This window comes from Fonsecaea nubica, assembly GCF_001646965.1.
Source record: "Fonsecaea nubica strain CBS 269.64 chromosome Unknown Scaff156, whole genome shotgun sequence".
Classification (NCBI taxonomy): domain Eukaryota; kingdom Fungi; phylum Ascomycota; class Eurotiomycetes; order Chaetothyriales; family Herpotrichiellaceae; genus Fonsecaea; species Fonsecaea nubica.
In genome coordinates this window covers 24,604-38,569 of record NW_019173829.1, presented here as the reverse complement: position 1 = coordinate 38,569, position 13,966 = coordinate 24,604, and the positions used below count along the sequence as shown (strand labels likewise).

The 13,966-nt window shown below is 54.2% G+C and overlaps 6 protein-coding genes across 6 annotated transcripts; 3 read left to right on the top strand and 3 right to left on the bottom strand.

Annotated features, from left to right (window-relative positions):
- Positions 1 to 1,973: 1,973 nt before the first annotated feature.
- Positions 1,974 to 2,426, top strand: AYO20_11462 (NADP-specific glutamate dehydrogenase; the record flags this gene model as incomplete). The annotated part of the gene is made up of 1 exon (XM_022649711.1): positions 1,974 to 2,426. The coding sequence occupies one exon, from the start codon at positions 1,974 to 1,976 to the stop codon at positions 2,424 to 2,426; it is 453 nt and encodes a 150-aa protein (XP_022494327.1).
- A 966-nt stretch (positions 2,427 to 3,392) lies between these two features.
- Positions 3,393 to 5,696, bottom strand: AYO20_11461 (hypothetical protein; the record flags this gene model as incomplete). Its single annotated transcript, XM_022649710.1, has 6 exons — positions 3,393 to 3,846; positions 3,919 to 4,175; positions 4,254 to 4,676; positions 4,730 to 4,866; positions 4,968 to 4,997; positions 5,168 to 5,696. The coding sequence occupies 6 exons, from the start codon at positions 5,694 to 5,696 to the stop codon at positions 3,393 to 3,395; spliced, it is 1,830 nt and encodes a 609-aa protein (XP_022494326.1).
- A 1,115-nt stretch (positions 5,697 to 6,811) lies between these two features.
- On the top strand, positions 6,812 to 7,579 carry AYO20_11460 (hypothetical protein; the record flags this gene model as incomplete). Its single annotated transcript, XM_022649709.1, has 1 exon — positions 6,812 to 7,579. The coding sequence occupies one exon, from the start codon at positions 6,812 to 6,814 to the stop codon at positions 7,577 to 7,579; it is 768 nt and encodes a 255-aa protein (XP_022494325.1).
- A 393-nt stretch (positions 7,580 to 7,972) lies between these two features.
- Positions 7,973 to 9,631, bottom strand: AYO20_11459 (hypothetical protein; the record flags this gene model as incomplete). Its single annotated transcript, XM_022649708.1, has 1 exon — positions 7,973 to 9,631. One exon carries the CDS (start codon positions 9,629 to 9,631, stop codon positions 7,973 to 7,975), a length of 1,659 nt encoding a protein of 552 aa, XP_022494324.1.
- A 602-nt stretch (positions 9,632 to 10,233) lies between these two features.
- AYO20_11458 (hypothetical protein) lies at positions 10,234 to 11,181 on the top strand (the record flags this gene model as incomplete). The annotated part of the gene is made up of 1 exon (XM_022649707.1): positions 10,234 to 11,181. One exon carries the CDS (start codon positions 10,234 to 10,236, stop codon positions 11,179 to 11,181), a length of 948 nt encoding a protein of 315 aa, XP_022494323.1.
- A 526-nt stretch (positions 11,182 to 11,707) lies between these two features.
- AYO20_11457 (hypothetical protein) lies at positions 11,708 to 13,633 on the bottom strand (the record flags this gene model as incomplete). Its single annotated transcript, XM_022649706.1, has 1 exon — positions 11,708 to 13,633. The coding sequence occupies one exon, from the start codon at positions 13,631 to 13,633 to the stop codon at positions 11,708 to 11,710; it is 1,926 nt and encodes a 641-aa protein (XP_022494322.1).
- Positions 13,634 to 13,966: the final 333 nt, after the last annotated feature.

Genomic DNA, 13,966 nt, shown 5'->3' with positions numbered 1-13,966 from the left:
GGGTTGTGGAGGCACTTACGAGGCGTACAATCTCGAGCTCGGGGTGCAGGTACTGAATCGCCTCCAGCAACTTGTCGGGTTCTTTCTGGGGGTTTAGGTAGTTGGCCGGCGTCGTGATCAGGTACGAGTTGCCTGCAGGGGTGATTCCATCGCCATTCAAGAAGGGTACACCCTTATGGAAGGTGGCATTTCCCATCCAATTCCTCCACTGTTTCCCCCTGGCCTCAATACAGACTTTGTAGGCGTGGTTGGTGTGACCCTGGGCAATGGCCTCGGCTTTGACAGGATCCAGCGCGGGAGAGAACTCGATGTCGGGAAGCACGTTGAGGGGAACAGCGACGACCACTGACAAGGCCTTGAAGGCGGTGCCATCGACAGTTGTCACCATCGTGGTATTGCCCTGCGTCACAACGGACGCTACGGCGGTGGAGAAGCTGTAGCTTAGATTTCCAGACACGCGAGCGTCGTTGAACATGGCCAGCGCCAGCGCCGTCTGTCCATCAGCCAGCTTCCAGCGAGCAGTATACTGGCCAAGGGAGGCGAGGGTGCCGCCACTGAGCGACATCCACCGCACGACCTCACCAAAGGATGGACGTGTGAGAGGTCCCTTGCTCATGGCGTTCAAGATGTGCGTGATCCCCTCGATCTCCTCCACGCTAAGGTCGCCCTTAAGCTGATCGAGGCGATCCTGGCAAGACATGGTGTCCCACTTTATGAAATTCTCGTGGTGGAGCCATTCGTCAGGTTGATGTAGGTCGAACACAGACCCGCCCACTTGACCGTCGATGTCGCAGAACTTTAAAAACCCCGTCGCTGAAGCCTGGTAATCTGTGAGTGTCATGCACCCGGTCCTTGTATCAAGATAAGCGTAATGCACGGACGCACCTGATCAGTCCATGGAATCTCGTGAAGAGTGTCGTCGCGGATGGCGGTCGGGATGCGAGACCCCTCGTAGAATTCTTGGCTATCCTTGAGACGGTTCTCAAACCCATAGCGCACGACCTCCGCCCAAACGAGAGCCTGGTTGCGATGAATCCACGTGCCTCCCAGTTCGTAGATATGGCCATCGGCCGTGGCCGAGCAGGTTCGGCCTCCGATTCGGTCCCTGCCTTCCAGAACCAGTACATTGTGTCCTAGATCGTTGGGAGATTCATATCAGCTCTCTACACGCGGAGCATGATTTGGGTACGGTGTGTTCGTCGACTACCACGAAGGAGCATACCTTGAGTCGCGAGATCTCTCAATGCGCGTAAGCCAGCATAGCCTGTGCCAATAACGATAGCATCGTACGTGGTTTCGGTGTCTGCGTTATGAACCTGGGGCTCGATGACGGCGTCCGTAGTGATGCCAGGTTTTAGACCCTCTTCAGGTGTCCATCGATAACCGTCAGTTGAGATAGGCATGATTATTGTTGGGCCGAAGGGATCATGGTGAAAGCAAAGGACACTCGTCGTTATATGCTTCAGCGATGCCGCATCGCCTCTTAACACATGGTCAAATGGCTTATCGTGCGGACAGTATTCCCAAGAATCTCTAACAGCTGACATACATGGACGACTGTCTCTCCCTCATCTGATACCAAAACTAACCATCTTTGGCCATGCCCGCTTGGAAAGAATGTGTTCACCCAGCGAGCCTGCTTCCCCCTCCGAAACTCCGGGACTTGTCAATACCTGCTCCGCGGAGTCCGAGGTGCCCGGCCCCGCAAGCCCTTCGCCTTGACTGAAAACGTCACGGAAAGGTCGCTAACGGATTCCCGATGTAGACGATTATTAATGACAAATGGGTCTAGCTATATGGAGCCCTGCAATCACGAGTCTGGACCGGGTACAGAACCACGGTTGCCACCTCTTCTATATACCTGAGAACTTAGCCATTCTTGTCCGTTCAAAACATCTCCATAACCTGATCCCGCGTCAGCGTTGTATTCCTGCTCTAAGTGACTTTTCTGTCTCGGGATTCAAGTCGACGGCATGTCGGTCGAATACAAGAGCCAATTTCTGAACCAGGTCGGCGTCCGGTGCTTCAATGTTCCTGGTGCGGGAGAGAGCCTCGCCGAACAGGGCCATCTGTCCAACGCCATCACCGTTCCTACCAACGCCGCCGTCGTCCATATCACCGGACAGGTTGGCAATCGCGAAAATGGCGAAGTACCCTCGGATTTTCGCGAGGAGTTCCTTCAAGTCTTTGTCAACGTCGAGACGGTGCTCAAAGCCGCGGGGGTCCATGAGGGTTGGGAGGCTGTGTACAAAGTCCATTTTCTGAACCTCGACAACTCTCCCGAGAGACTGCAAGAATACTTGGCCAACATCAAGAAGTTCTGCAAGGACAGCAGGCCAACTACCATGGCAATCGGCGCTTCCTCCATCGCCTGGACTGGTGCCACGATTGAGATCTTTGTCGAGGCTGTGAAGAAAGCATCATGATGCATGACGGCCATAGAAAGGAAATGGGGATCTGGGCCTGTGTTATAGTTGGATGTCGGAAAGAGAGAAATCTTGTCCCCTGCGTTTCTCGCAAGTGGAGGTGTGGTCTACCTCAAGTGTGGCTCCGTATGATGGCTCTAGACTATGACCCTAAGAGGATCTTTCACCGTCTCCCTTTGGTTGGGCAAAGGTTACATGCTTCGGCGAAAGCAGATGGTTTGCATCGTGTATATTCAACTGCGCAGTTTCTGAACAGCTTGAAATCGGTAGTTGGCATAACAAGACAAGGTTATGCGTTCTCGAAACCATTCTTCGTATCCGGTACGATGCCCTGCCAATAGTTTGAAACAGAACAAATTAGAACGGATATTAGTTTGTCCACAATGAAGTCTGATAGAGAGGATAATCCCGAAGGGCCGCTCACCTGGCGCAAACGCACCATGTCGGAATCCCCTGCCTGACAGCGCCCATGATGGGCGTTCTCTACGTCAGTGAGAGCACCGAGTCGCAATACGCCGCACTATGGACACGACACGCCCGATAGCATGTTCAATTATCTCAAGATAGAAGTAATGGACTTGTTAGGTGATGAGACTCCAAAGTCGGTTCCTTTCACGACGTCGACATTTCAGCGCTGCGGGGGGCCCGGATTATCGACGGACGTAGCTTGGGTGGACTTCACGTCGAAATATGGATACAAGTTGTCGTGCGTGAGGACGACTTGTCTATCGAAGGACTATACATGCTCCGGGCATAGGGGCAAGCGAGCTTGGCGCACTGCAGGTGTTGGGGCGGTGGAGTGCCACGCGTGTCCATTCGCATCTGTCGTACAGAAGGAAGGCATTAAAGAATAATAATAGATGAAAAGGTACCGTTTCCTTTGATACCCAGCCGTAGAAGTGTCTGTTGTGCTCGCCTAGAAAGTGCTATTGTCTGCGTCGGTCTCTATAGTGGGATGAGAAAGGGCTAGAGCCACATTCGGTCAGTCTCCACCATCTGCTGGTTTACCTGGAACCAGTAGAGCAACTCGGCGGTCGACAGGTCCACATCCAGTGGTTGCGCTGCGTCTGCAACTCCCAACAGAAGCGACGTATCATTGCCACTGTTACAACCGCCTGTCACTTCGCTCGGTAACTCAAACCCCATGGCTGTGAGACAGCTGCCGATCTCATCACTAACATGCAAGCCGCCATCACCGTGCGCCAGCGCAGACGTCGTCTTCAGTTGTGTGTAGCGGAGGGCGACATCGTGGAACACTTGAAAGAGACGTTGATGCTTGCGAGCTGCGTCAGAACCGGGACTGACCGACTCCATCGAAGCGATAAACCTGTGCATCCGTCCCAAGTCTTCTTGATTCCCGGTCTCCAAGACGTGACAGAACAACACGATAAAGGGTGTAAAGGGCCGTAACATGATGAACCTGTAGTACAGATGAGAGAAACCCGTGAGGACAAACCCTGCAGATCGTCCCGTAGAAGGAAATCGCACTCACCAGCTTATGTACGAAGAGAGGAAGGCTGACTGCACTCCAGCAAGCACGGCTGGGCATGACTGATGGCAGGCGAGAGCTTCCCGTGCCGAGGCAATGCATTCCGCGGTCAACGAAGTCGACGAGCTGACGGTACTGGGGGCCGACACGGTTCGATGTATCAGTGTCTGCATAGAATGCAGCAGGACATTGTCCGAGGCGTATAGGAAGTCGATCACCTGGCGCCAGTCATTGCTTGGGCCGGTGAGTCGCCATTCTTGCTGCAGGAGACCCAAACAATTAGACCAAACGAGGAAAAGACAGACACTGGAATGCGCGACCATGCACAGAAAACTCACAAGAGCTTTTTGAGATCTCTGCGAGATCTCATCTAGTTCTTGAGACAACTCTCGTACAGGGAGTGTTCCCTGTGCGCGATATGCAGCACGCGCCTGCACCCCATATAGCTTCTCGTATATCTTGCCAGACAGCTGCGCGAGCTTGACCATCGAGCGGGCGTAGTCAAAACCAGGACTTCCACCAGGCAGCATGACGGTGATCTCGCCGTCCGCAATCGTCGAGCATCGCCCCAGTCGAAGGGAGAGCGTCTTCTCCAGGAAGTAAATGACCCAAAACAACATCCCCGAGGGATTTGAGTTGTCGCACCATTCTGCTAGGCGTGGTCGCCCAAGGTGACAACCAAGAACGTAGGCAATGTTGTATGCCGCCGAAACGAGTGTCCACGCCCAAAATGGCCTGAGCAGGTCCACTGCATGTACAGCCTGGTCACGTAGCTTAGCGGCAGCAGCAGCAGCAGCAGCATTGAAATACGTACGCCTAGTATCAGCGCTAGCGTCATTTCAGTGCTTGGGGGGATATGAAGGGGTAAGGCCGAGAGGGCGGTTTCCAAATTCCCCAGGCATGTTGATTTGTACTCCGCGAAGGTCCTGGATGAGGGAGAATCTTCGTGGTCTACAAGTTGTTCATCAAAGAAATCTGCGTTGCAAGACGAGTTAGCTAGTCAGGAAAAGTGTCCCGTGGAAGTGCCGGGTCGGGGATCGTTGGGAGCGTACAACTGAGCGCGGCATTGAGAATGATATAGTCTGCGTCGGAGTAGTCACTCGAGAAGTATACGCGCAAGCAAATGTCAGAAAGCGAACAAGAATGCAGTAGATAGGTTACAAAGGTGAACGTGGCATGTTGGCAAGCTGTGTGGATGCATTTATCAGCATGCCTTGATCAGCCTGTGCATGTCCAACAGGTACCAGCCTACCTTGGGCATTTCGGATGGCGGCGACAGATGCTGCTATGGGAGGCATGCCTTCAGCATTCCGATGCGATGGCAGCCCGGCCGTGGCAGGACGGTCACCTGGTGGTGATTCATCCTGCATTCTGAGAGCCTGGACAATCTGATTGAGTGTGTTCAGGAGCTCTCCAGTGTCAAAGTCGAACCCTTTCCGTCGGTCCACACCAGCAACCATGTCCAGGAAGCCGATCGCCATCCTCGAATGGCCTATCAAAGAGGTGGGACCTTCCAGGGTAGCCTCAGCCTCTCCGATGAGTTCGGTGGCTGCGCTGGGCTGGTGGATAGGAGATGATGTGTTGACGATCTGACTCCGACTGCTCGCCAGTGCCGGTGCCTGCGTAGATGGCCGATCTACCATGTCAGCAGGCGAGCGGGCCACAAGCCCGAGAGATGTGCCATGATCGGACAGAGAGTGAGGCATCGCATCCAACGTCGCTCCACCATGGCCTGCATAGCGTGCACGCGACAGCTCTTCCTCCAGGCGACGTATTCTCATGACACTGCATATCAGAAGATAAGGCTTCAGCTAAGGACTGGACACAAGACTGGACACAACACAAGACTGTACTTACTACGCCGCACCTGTGGGATCAGGCTGCTGCCTCGGCCGCGGCACGCGCGGGGACTTTGTGCACTCGAGATTCCGCTGCTGGCAGTTGTAACATGGGACTTTCCGATCACAACGCACCTAAACAGAACACCGTTCCCACGTTAGCAAAGGCTGGCCTTAGCGAAAAGCCCACAGTCACTCGGCTGGCGTGGCGTCCGATTACCTTCTTGACCCGGCAGCTGTCGCACTGGTAGAGAGAGGGAAATTAGCGGAATGCGTCTGCGCCAGAGGAGTAGGATCGTGTCTGACAGCTTTTGTCGCCAGCGGCGCTACTTGCCCTACAGGCCTGGACATAGTGGACACTTGTTGCATCACCGGCGTGGGATCCGGGGCCAGAAGTCCGGACGGTGGGCTTGCCGGACAGTGCACGGCCTGGGTCGAGCCTTGCAATCCAATGGTCCTCCCTCTCGGAATCTCGCAAAACGCCATCGAACATCCCAAAAAAAATAAAAAATTCGAGGGATAGTAGTTCTCAACTACAATGCCCCAGGGGGGTGCTGCCTAGTTTATATTTACCGCGCCCGAAAGCCCGAAAGCCCGAAAGCTAAACCCACGCTAGACAAGTGCACACGAGCCCAGCCGGTTGGAAATAGGGCCACTTTTCCCATTGTGGAGTGGTCATTGGTCGGCCAAGACGCTCGCTTCGGGAAAGGTCAGCAAAACGGGGCTGCTGAATACTATATACTGGCAAGACTTGCCTTATCTGCCATATCCTAATTAGCCCCAACCTCCGCTTGCCCAGCGTGGATATCCCCTTGCCGGGGGATCGTCCGCCCACCTGTGTCCCCTGCTTTGCATCAGACTTTTAGCACCACTGTAGCTCTGCTGGGTTGCTTGGAGGGGAGGGGCTTCTTGTCTGGAAGTTGCGCCTCTACATTTGCGTGGTGTCCAGACAGCGAGTTGCTCTTGCGCATTCCCCAGCTGGCAGAGGGTCGCCATTATCTTGCGTATCGCAATCCTGCCCGGGGAAAGCCCCCATTATCTTTGCATCGAATACCACCATGAGCCTCGCAGGTAAGATCTTTGTGGTAACTGGCGGCGGGTCCGGAATCGGAATGGCTACCGTCAACAAGCTCCTCCAAAATTCAGCGACGGTCCACGTCCTAGACATCACAGACATCCCCTCGCACGGGAGCACGCCCGGCCAACAAATCTCGCATCCTCAGGTTGATATCGGTTCTCGCAGTCAGGTGAAGGCCGTGTTCGACAAGATCGCAACACGTTCCAACGGCGCACCCTGGCTCGACGGGTTGGTCAATTGCGCAGGCATGTTACGCTCGACGACGTGCTCCACCGATCCCCAGGATGATGAGACCTTCCGCATACTCTGGCAAGTCAACGTCATGGGCGCCTGGCACACAACCACCGAGTTCAAAGAGCGTCTGGACGCTAGTCGCGAGCTGCATGACCCTGCCTTGGCCCATGCTACAACGAGCGTTGTCAATGTTGGATCCATGGCCTCGGTCAGGGGCATCCCGGGAATGGCGGCTTATGTGGCCAGCAAGCACGCACTGCACGGTCTGACGAGGGTATTTGCCCAGGAGCTCGGTCCGGCAGGGTTCAGGGTGAACACGGTGGCCCCAGGCGCTGTCAACACGCCCATGATTGCGGCGGCATTGCGTGATGGCCATCACGATGCAGCATACAAGGGCGCGTTCAAGATCTGCTCGGAACCAGAAGAGATCGCAGATACAATTGTCTTCCTCTTAGGAGAGGGGTCATCATCGATTTCAGGGCAGATTCTGGAAGTCAATGGAGGGTGGCCTTGACCTCGTGCCAACCACGGGAAGGAAAGGAATCTTGTCAGAAGAGTGACCCCTGGCAGTGCACTGGACAATCTCAGGGGACCGAATTGTAAGGGCATGGAGTTCCAGACAGGTCTGTCTGAAGCTTCTTTTCTGTCACTGTAGCGGAACTATCGTTCTGGAAATGAAGTGTGAAGCTGTAGACTGACCGGATTTCATCTTGTCTTCGATTCTGTGCGAAACTTTTAACCAATCATGGTTTCAGGGATCAGCGTATTGCGACCCCGTGTGTGATCCCGTCCTGTTTTGCGATACTAGGACGAGCAGGACTGACGCAAAAATGGTTCATAAGGTTGTTGGCCCTCGCGGAACCACAAAACTGTGATACGAATAATGGCTACATGTTCCTTGCGCTTCTCATTTCAGCTCGAAGCCAGACCACTCATCGATGGCCCTTTCCGTCTCCTTTCTCCACGCTTGCAGACCCAGTGTCCAGAAGAGGGGCTCTCTCGTCTTGCCGGGGATGTTGGATCCATTCCACCACGATGGCGTGTCTTTGGCCAACGACTGGCTGTACGCATCTAAGTTGCGTTGGACATAGGCCTTGGCCGTGTCGTGTTTGACTTCGAATGTCGAGCACGACGTAGCTTTGAGTTTTGCCAGGAATTCAACGATCCAGTCGACCTGCATCTCGAGAAATGGAGGCCCATTCGCCAACCCCGATGGAGCCTGCGGTCCATAGAGCATGAACATGTTGGGGAATTCCGGAGCCAACATCCCGAGGTATGTCTGAATAGACTTGGACCAGTGGTCTTGGAGTTTAACGCCGTCCTTGCCTACGATGTTCATCTCGTATAGACTACCAGTGACTGAATCGTAACCGGTGGCCATGATCACAATGTCCAGGTCGTGGGTGGCTTCGCCGTTGGGGCCGGAGGTTGTAACACCATTCTTGGTAAACCTCAGGATCGCTTCCTCCTTGAGATTAACCAGTCTGACGTTGGGGCGGTCGATCATTTCATAGTAATCCATCTCGAGGTTGGGCCGCTTGGTGCCGATCCACTGAAACTGCTTCAACGGAGCCATAATGTCCCTCTTGACGGTATCGGTGATACGAGCGCGCACAGTCTTGGCCCAGTACTGGTACATCTCTGCGTTGGCTTCCTTGACATAGCTGATCTCCGGGTAGTTGCTCGTCAAGATGGCGTAGCTGCCTCGCGTCCAGAGGTCAGTATAGAGCTTTTCACGCTCGTCGGGTGTGGCGTCGAAGAAGGAGCGGCTAGGCGGATTGTAAGCATAGGCTGCCTCATCCTTGGTCTTTGAATGCGTGTAGAGTGCATTGTATGTGTTTTTCTGCTCCTCAGCCTCGGCAGCAGAGATACTTCGCTGCTTCATTGGAAGTGCCGTTGGGGGGTTCCTTAAGAAGACCGTGATTTCGGCACCGATATCCTCCTTTGCCAGCTCCTGCAAAATCTGCAGTCCCGATGCGCCCTGGCCAACGATGCCCACCTTCTTGTTCTTGAGACCCAGACTGGCCGTGTCTGGCCAGCGGCAAGGGTGCAGCACTGTGCCACAAAAGCTGTCAAGGCCAGGGAACTTGGGGACGTAGGGCTTGTTCGTGGTGCCGGTGGCAAAGATAGCGTATTGGGCAGTGGCCACAATTCCGTTGTTGGTACTGAGTGTCCAGCGATTGAAATTTGAATCGTACTTGGCCTGGATGACACGAGCGTTGAAGATGGCATCCTTGTAAAGGTCTAGTGCCACGGCCATCTGGCTGAAGTACGCTCGAAGCTCGACATAGCCTGGATATCGCTCTTTAAAGTTGAAGTTGCGCCAGGCGTCCGGATGGCTCAGCTGGTAGAGGGGCACCTCGGAGTCCACACGCGCTCCTGGGTACTTATTAAAATGCCATACGCCGCCAAAGTCGCTCCCAGCTTCAATCAGCTTAACCGTATATCCAGCCTCGCGCAGCGCGTATAAAGCATAGCAGCCTCCAAAGCCGCCACCAACAACGACAACGTTGGCAGAGATGGTCTGTGTGCCGTTGGATGCAAACGGCGTCGTCGCTTGAGCCATGTTTTGTTAATCTGTTCGTTGCTTTTGTAGACGCGCCGGGCGATACGCTTCTGCCAATACTAATAGTACCTACCAGAGCATATCTCCCCGGTTTCATAAGAAATAAGGTATCCTCGACTTGGGATTCCCCGCGTGGAGCCTCCTTGCCAGCTTGCAATATGGAGCACTTGCTGTGATCCCTTCCATTCGAGCATCACCTGCGAACAGTCTCATGGTGCTGCCAGAGCCCGAGAACCGCGCAAACTTCACCCCGAATTCCCGTGCGAGGATTCAATCGGTTGTGCAGAATCAAGGTACCTCCAATAGCAGCGCTGTCGATGGATCCGGTGCCCGGATCCCGACGCAATCTAAAACGCCGTTAATCCCGTGGAGAATTGGTATCAGGTACTTTCTTCGTGTGGACCGGTGCCTGCCGAAGGTGCAGGCAAGTGCGCAAGTTATGTTTACATACAACGCTTCTTTGTGAGCCAGCAAGTATTTGTTATACGTGAGCCCATGGCTTGCACCATTCAAGGTGACAAGTAACATCATCGAATTCAAGTCAGCTCCCACGAAATACACAACGACTCACAGTCTATCTCAACCTAGTCCGACACGCGGCAATGGCTTCCAGCTTGGTCATCGATAAAGATTTCGCTGTAGCTCTCCAGCCATTTCTCTCCGGCCAACAGCACGTCGAAAAACCGAAGCTCTACGACGTAGAGTCAAGAAGGGCCCGCTATGCGGCCATCGGAGGATCCGCCCCCCAAATTCCCGACTCGGTGGCCTTTGAGATCTTGACAATCAGTCGGCCAGACGGATCAAGTCTCAAGGTGCATCACTTCAGGCATCGTGATCAGAAGGCGCCCGCTGCTGCTGTGATTCATTTTCACGGTGGAGGCTTCATTTCCTGCACTCCCGACATTAACACCGATCGCCTTTCCTTGGTCGTCCGCGACACGGGTGTCCAGGCCTTTTCTGTCGACTACAGACTTGCTCCCGAGCACCCCTACCCAGCCGCTGTCGATGATGCATGGACGGCGCTTATCTGGGTGCGTGAGCATGCGCAGACGCTCGGCATTGATCTGTCACGCCTTGCCGTAATGGGCGAGAGCTCAGGAGGCGGCCTCGCTGCAGCCTTGACCATCCGCGCACGTGAGAATCATCTCTCCCCGCCCATTGCGCGCCAAGTGCTAGGTTCTCCTATGCTGGACGACCGGACGCTGGGCGATGTGCCAGGAGACTTCAAGCTATGGGACAAGGACGACAACCTGACAGCGTGGACGGCGTACCTCGCAGGGCCGCCTGGAGGTCACAACGTGCCCGACACGGCGGCCCCAGCACGCGTACAGAGTGTGACGAGACTACCATCTCTTTATCTGGACACGAGTCAATTTGACCTGTTCGTTGGCGAGAACCTCGACTATGTGCGGAGGTTCATCGATGCAGGTATCGAGGTTGAGTTGCACCTCAGCCCAGGTCTTCCACATGGCTTTGATGGCCTCTTACCGACCCATCGGGTGAGCATGCAGTACGAGGAACACAGAAAGAGAATTCTCAAGGCCTTGTGAGCAGGCGGCGCAGAGCAATGAGACAAAGCTAGCTCATTCGACTAAATATCTAAGTTTCCCAGTTGGGACTTGTTCATCATTCATATTGACTCGGGGGGAATACTTCGCCGTGTGGAGGAAATATGAGCTCGATCCATTGTAGATTGAAGAATGTAGCCTTGTTTTGAAAGTTGAAAGTGATAGCTGTCCCTAATTTGTCAATTTCGTGGCGGTCCTGCTCTGAGGATCGAATTCCGAAACATAGCGCCTCGAGGGGTTGGGATACTCTTTGGATACACTTTTGGCGGACAATCGGCCAAGCTCAACCGTGCCCGTCCTGATCGAAGACACGTTACAGAACCGGAGACTGAACATTTAGAGGTGAAAGCTGTAGAGGTGCACCCACAAAAAGTACAGAAAGGAAGTGAGATCTATAACGAGCGGTTGTACAGATTGCGACTGTTTTCTAACGAGCACCAAATGGTGCCAGTTCACGAAGGGAGCACAGCAACTAAATGGCCAGTTGGCTTTCTGGCCATCGACGTCGTCAATCGCGTTTGCTCGACAGCCATGCGGCATGACGACCAGCCCGTATCCCGCTGAAGACACCGTCGGCCAAGGACAGTCCGCTAACATAGTTGTTGGCGCAGATTCCCGCTGCCGTGCGTCCAGCTGCATAAACGCCTGGGATTTCTTCCCCGAACTCGTTCAACAGCAATCCCGAGTCGCCATGAACGCGTAAGCCGCCGAGAGTTATTGCAGGGGCTGGCCAAATTCGTTGCCCGCGTCTTGGTACCAACGACACGTCGAGGGCATAGAATGGGCCTTGTGTCAAGGGTGTCGATAATGAGGGAGCCTTGTGGAAGGGTTCTCCAGCACCCGAAAAGATTCCTTCATTGTAAGAATTAATGGTCTCCCTGAGTCCGTCAATACTGACGCCGATCTTTCTCGCCAGACTATCAAGAGTGTCGGCCTTTTCATGACCGACGGTGAATAGAAACCATGTCTGGAGCTTCTGAAACGGTGCTGCTTGGCTTTTCACGTCCTGTTGAGCCCTTTTCCACAGAGAAGCATCCAGGATCAAGAAACCTCTGCCATGAGCTCGATGCACAAGACCTTCAGTGAATTGTGCGCCATACAAGTCTTCGTTTATGATTCGTTTGCCGTTCATGTCCACTGCAACGCCATGGAGGAACGTCTCTGGCGGGGAGAGAAAACGCCAACAGCTCATCCGGTCCATGTGAGTAGTGACTCCACCTACACTCTGCCCGAGAAGGATGCCGGAGCCATTGTCACCGGGTGTACCCAAAGGTTGTGCTCCACGATATTTGGAAAGATGTTCCTGGACCATTTTTTCATTGAAGACGAACCCGCCAGCGGCCAGGATGACTGCAGAGGCACTAAGAGCCTGTTCTTTCGCTGCCCCTTGCCAAAGCGCCTCGACACGCCCCTGTAGATGTTTCCCAAGGGGTGGGAACCAGTTATTGAGTGGCTTGTATTTTTGGAGATGCAAAAGCTTTTTGAAGACCTTTTCATGTCGGTCGACCGACCTGAGCGATATCGATGGGAGAGTAGTACTTCCTCCCTTTGACAAGCGCTCTACTCTCGAAAAAGGCCTTACCTCGACGCCAAGTTTTAGCACCGCATCCCGGAGGCTTGACCATAAGACATTTCCGGACGAAAGACCTTTTGCCACAGTACGATGACCACGAGGATGAGGCTGTGCTGAATTGGCGTACGGCCACGCTTTTTCGTTTCCACTGTAGTAGAGGTAGTGGTTGTCCGTTGGATATGAGGTCTTGTACGGGCAAAGACTGCCTCGAAAGGTCGCTCCGTGACGCTCGAGCCATTCGAGTCTCTCTTTACTCCCATCACAAAAGGCTTTCAGTGTCTTCTCGTCAACAGCTCCGGAAGCTTTGCGTGTGTCGTGAGATTCAGAAAGAGCAGCGGCCGGCGAGCTTGGGTAAGGATAGATCCCCGGACCCCAGATCTCTTGTGCAAGATATTTGTACATCTCTTCTGGAGTGTCGTGACCATGTCCAGCCTCTTCTTGTTGCCTCGTGCCGCCTCCCGAGTACACAACGCCGCCGGAAAGCGCCGACGCGCCTCCACCATTTTCCCGATCCAAGATCAATACGCGGCGCCCCATCTCTGCTGCTGCGATGGCCGCCGAGGCACCCGCGACGCCGAAGCCCACGACTATTACATCGTAGTCCGACAGAGCCGCTCGCGAAGATGCAGGGGCGGCATATTGCCTATTGCTGGAGTGGCTGGGTTGCTTGGTTTTCGAATTTGACTGGATCACCGGCCTCTGTGTCGAGCATGTTTCGCATTGCCCTGTGTTGGTGGGCCGGTAGACTGAAAGGGCGATACTTCTGCAATGAGTCTCATTCGTTCCCAGAGTGAGGACATGTCTCTTTTTCCGTAACCGCTGAGCTCCCAAAGGAGCGGGGATGTTCACCCACACTCCCATGCACTGCACCCGAGATGAACGACACAAGTGCTGGGTTTGCAAACTGATCATCGTCCGGGTGGGCTTTCAAGCATGAAAGGTATTCTGGACGCTGCTAGAGGGGCGCATAGTTTTACATAGGCTAGAGGAGAGCGGCGTCAGATGGTCAGGATGGACAACTAGTAGTCACAATGGCATGAAAATACAACATCGGACGGAATGAAGGGACCAAATTCGGAGCTTCTGTAGCGAGTATAAAGCACTATCCAGAATGGGGGGCGGAAGTCCCCACCGCAGTTACGAATCGCTGACTCCAGGGCGGACAGGCTGAATGCAGCGTCCATAGCAGAATTG